General features: G+C 49.7%; 1 protein-coding gene across 1 annotated transcript in view; it reads left to right on the forward strand.

Annotated features, from left to right (window-relative positions):
- slit2 (slit homolog 2 (Drosophila)) overlaps positions 1-5,000 on the forward strand; it is a 77,313-nt gene that overhangs the window by 21,188 nt on the left and 51,125 nt on the right. The window contains exon 12 of the mRNA XM_045217902.1: positions 3,422-3,496. Within this exon, the coding sequence (XP_045073837.1) occupies positions 3,422-3,496 (75 nt within the window). The remainder of the gene's footprint in view (positions 1-3,421; positions 3,497-5,000) is intronic.

Below are 5,000 nucleotides of genomic sequence, written 5' to 3' on the forward strand. Positions count from 1 at the left end.
GAGAGACTGAGAGACTGACAGACTGAGAGACTGACAGACTTAGAGACTGACAGACTGAGAGACCGACAGACTGAGAGACTGAGAGACTGACAGACTGAGAGACTGACAGACTGAGAGACCGACAGACTTAGAGACTGAGAGACTGAGAGACCGACAGACTGAGAGACTGAGAGACTGACAGACCGAGAGACTGACAGACCGAGAGACTGACAGACCGAGGGACTGAGAGACTGAGAGAATGAGAGACTGACAGGCTGAGAGACTGACAGACTGAGAGACCGACAGACTGAGAGACCGACAGACTGACAGACCAACCGACTGACAGACTGAGAGACCGACAGACTTAGAGACTGACAGACTGAGAGACCGACAGACTGAGAGACTGAGAGACTGACAGACTGAGAGACCGACAGACTGACAGACTGAGAGACCGACAGACTGACAGACTGAGAGACTGACAGACTGAGAGACTGACAGACTGAGAGACCGACAGACTGAGAGACCTGAAAGACTGACAGACTGACAGACCGACAGACTGACAGACTGACAGACTGACAGACTGAGAGACTGAGAGACCGACAGACTGACAGACTGAGAGACTGACAGACTGAGAGACTGACAGACTGACAGACTGAGAGACCGACAGACTGAGAGACTGACAGATGACAGACTGAGAGACCGACAGACTGACAGACTGACAGACTGACAGACTGAGAGACTGACAGACTGACAGACTGAGAGACTGAGAGACCGACAGACTGACAGACTGAGAGACTGACAGACTGAGAGACTGACAGACTGACAGACTGACAGACTGAGAGACCGGCAGACTGAGAGACTGACAGACTGACAGACTGAGAGACTGACAGACTGAGAGACTGACAGACTGAGAGACTGAGAGACTGAGAGACTGACAGACTGACAGACTGACAGACTGACAAACTGAGAGACTGACAGACTGACAGTCTGAGAGACTGAGAGACTGAGAGACTGACAGACTGAGAGACCGACAGACTGAGAGACTGACAGACTGAGAGACTGACAGACTGAGAGACTGAGAGACCGACAGACTGAGAGACTGAGAGACTGACAGACTGAGAGACTGACAGACTGACAGACTGAGAGACTGACAGACTGACAGACTGACAGACTGAGAGACTGAGAGACTGACAGACTGACAGACTGACAGACTGACAGACTGACATACTGACAAACTGAGAGACTGACAGACTGACAGACTGAGAGACTGACAGACTGACAGACTGAGAGACTGAGAGACTGAGAGACCGACAGACTGACAGACTGAGAGACTGAAAGACTGACAGACTGACAGACTGACAGACTGAGAGACTGACAGACTGAGAGACCGACAGACTGAGAGACTGACAGACTGAGAGACTGACAGACTTAGAGACTGACAGACTGAGAGACCGACAGACTGAGAGACTGAGAGACTGACAGACTGAGAGACTGACAGACTGAGAGACCGACAGACTTAGAGACTGAGAGACTGAGAGACCGACAGACTGAGAGACTGAGAGACTGACAGACCGAGAGACTGACAGACCGAGAGACTGACAGACCGAGGGACTGAGAGACTGAGAGAATGAGAGACTGACAGGCTGAGAGACTGACAGACTGAGAGACCGACAGACTGAGAGACCGACAGACTGACAGACCAACCGACTGACAGACTGAGAGACCGACAGACTTAGAGACTGACAGACTGAGAGACCGACAGACTGAGAGACTGAGAGACTGACAGACTGAGAGACCGACAGACTGACAGACTGAGAGACCGACAGACTGACAGACTGAGAGACTGACAGACTGAGAGACTGACAGACTGAGAGACCGACAGACTGAGAGACCTGAAAGACTGACAGACTGACAGACCGACAGACTGACAGACTGACAGACTGACAGACTGAGAGACTGAGAGACTGAGAGTACAACTTGTCATCTCTGTGTTCTTTATTCACTCCTCTCCCCCCCCCCCTCTCTCGTTCCCTCTCCCCCTCGCTCTCTCTCTGTCTCCCTCCCTCTCTTCCTTCTTCCCTACCTCTCTCTCTCTGTCTCCCTCCCTCTCTTCCTTCTTCCCTACCTCTCTCTCTGTCTCCCTCCCTCTCTTCCTTCTTCCCTACCTCTCTCTCTGTCTCCCTACCTCTCTCCCCCCCCTCTCTCTCGTTCCCTCTCCCCCTACCTCTCTCTCTGTCTCCCTCCCTCTCTTCCTTCTTCCCTACCTCTCTCTCTCTGTCTCCCTCCCTCTCTTCCTTCTTCCCTACCTCTCTCTCTGTCTCCCTCCCTCTCTTCCTTCTTCCCTACCTCTCTCTCTGTCTCCCTCCCTCTCTTCCTTCTTCCCTACCTCTCTCTCTGTCTCCCTCCTCTCTTCCTTCTTCCCTACCTCTCTCTCTGTCTCCCTCCCTCTCTTCCTTCTTCCCTACCTCTCTCTCTGTCTCCCTCCCTCTCTTCCTTCTTCCTACCTCTCTCTCTGTCTCCCTCCCTCTCTTCCTTCTTCCCTACCTCTCTCTCTGTCTCCTCCCTCTCTTCCTTCTTCCCTACCTCTCTCTCTGTCTCCCTCCCTCTCTTCCTTCTTCCCTACCTCTCTCTCTCTGTCTCCCTCCTCTCTTCCTTCTTCCCTACCTCTCTCTCTGTCTCCCTCCCTCTCTTCCTTCTTCCCTACCTCTCTCTCTGTCTCCCTCCCTCTCTTCCTTCTTCCCTACCTCTCTCTCTGTCTCCCTCCCTCTCTTCCTTCTTCCCTACCTCTCTCTCTGTCTCCCTCCCTCTCTTCCTTCTTCCCTACCTCTCTCTCTGTCTCCCTCCCTCTCTTCCTTCTTCCCTACCTCTCTCTCTCTGTCTCCCTCCCTCTCTTCCTTCTTCCCTCGCTCTCTCTCTGTCTCCCTCCCTCTCTTCCTTCTTCCCTACCTCTCTCTCTGTCTCCCTCCCTCTCTTCCTTCTTCCCTACCTCTCTCTCTCTGTCTCCCTCCCTCTCTTCCTTCTTCCCTACCTCTCTCTCTGTCTCCCTCCCTCTCTTCCTTCTTCCCTACCTCTCTCTCTGTCTCCCTCCCTCTCTTCCTTCTTCCCTACCTCTCTCTCTCTGTCTCCCTCCCTCTCTTCCTTCTTCCCTACCTCTCTCTCTCTGTCTCCCTCCCTCTCTTCCTTCTTCCCTACCTCTCTCTCTGTCTCCCTCCCTCTCTTCCTTCTTCCCTACCTCTCTCTCTCTGTCTCCCTCCCTCTCTTCCTTCTTCCCTACCTCTCTCTCTGTCTCCCTCCCTCTCTTCCTTCTTCCCTACCTCTCTCTCTCTGTCTCCCTCCCTCTCTTCCTTCTTCCCTACCTCTCTCTCTCTGTCTCCCTCCCTCTCTTCCTTCTTCCCTACCTCTCTCTCTCCTCCCTTTGCTCCCTCCCTCTGTGTCTCTCTAGTCGTCTGAACAACAATGAGTTTACAGTGCTGGAGGCGACAGGGTTCTTTAAGAGGCTTCCTCAGCTTAAGAAGATGTAAGTAACTCAGCCAGTCAATGGTTTCAAGGGTTCATTCGGTTAAACACCAAGTTTACATCTCAGTCAAATATAAACCAAGGTGTATGTTGATTGTATGTTTTTTGTTTATTTTGTTTATTTTTTATAATTTTTTTTTAAATTTACAGGGTAAATCAGCTTTAATATTGCAGATAGATTGTAACTTCCATCAATGTAATTGTCTGCATCACTTCCAATCCCCCATATGTTTTAGTTTTTTCTCGCAAATATATACACCTCTGGAAATAATTAAGAGACCACTGCATAATTGTCCGTTTCTCTGGTTTTACTATTTATAGGTATGTGTTTGGGTAAAATTAACATTTTTGTTTCATTCTATAAACTACTGACAACATTTCTCCCAAATTCAAAATATTAATATTGTCATTTAGAGCATTTATTTGCAGAAAATGACAACTGGTCAAAAATAACAAAAAAGATGCAGTGTTGTCAGACCTCGAATAATGCAAAGAAAATAAGATCATGTTCATTTTTAAAACAACCCAATACTAATGTTTTAACTTAGGACGAGTTCAGAAATCAATATTTGGTGGAATAACCCTGATTTTCAATCACAGCTTTCATGCGTCTTGGCATGCTCTCCACCAGTCTTTCACATTGACGTTGGGTGACTTTATGCCACTCCTGGCGCAGAAATTCAAGCAGCTCGGCTTTGTTTGATGGCTTGTGACCATCCATCTTCCTCTTGATCACATTCCAGAAGTTTTCAATGGGGTTCAGGTCTGGAGATTGGGCTGGCCATGACAGGGTCTTGATCTGGTGGTCCTCCATCCACACCTTGATTGACTTGGCTGTGTGGCATGGCGCATTGTCCTGCTGGAAAAACCAATCCTCAGAGTTGGGGAACAATGTCAGAGCGAAAGGAAGCACATTTTCTTCCAGGACAACCTTGTACGTGGCTTGATTCATGCGTCCTTCACAAAGACAAATCTGCCCGATTCCAGCCTTGCTGAAGCACCCCCAGATCATCACCAATCCTCCACCAAATTTCACAGTGGGTGCGAGACGCTGTGGCTTGTAGGCCTCTCCAGGTCTCCGTCTAACCATTAGACGACCAGGTGTTGGGCAAAGCTGAAAATTGGACTCATCAGAGAAGATGACCTTACTCCAGTCCTCTACGGTCCAATCCTTATGGTCTTTTGCAAACCTCAGCCTGGCTCTTCTTTGCTTCTCATTGATGAAGGGCTTTTTTCTAGCTTTGCACGACTTCAGCCCTGCCCCTAGGAGCCTGTTTTCGAACCGTCCTCGCCGTGCACTTCACCCCAGCTGCCGTTTGCCATTCTTTTTGTAGGTCACTTGATGTCATCCTACGGTTGTTGAGTGACATTCGAATGAGTTGGCGGTCATCCCGGTCAGTAGAGAGGCGTTTTCGACCCTCTGCCGGTCTGTAGCTTTGTTGTCTCCAATGTCTGCTGCTTGACCTTGTTCTTATGAACCGCCGTCTTTGAAATTTCAAGGATGG

This window comes from Coregonus clupeaformis, unplaced genomic scaffold (genome assembly GCF_020615455.1).
Source record: "Coregonus clupeaformis isolate EN_2021a unplaced genomic scaffold, ASM2061545v1 scaf1268, whole genome shotgun sequence".
NCBI lineage: Eukaryota > Metazoa > Chordata > Actinopteri > Salmoniformes > Salmonidae > Coregonus > Coregonus clupeaformis.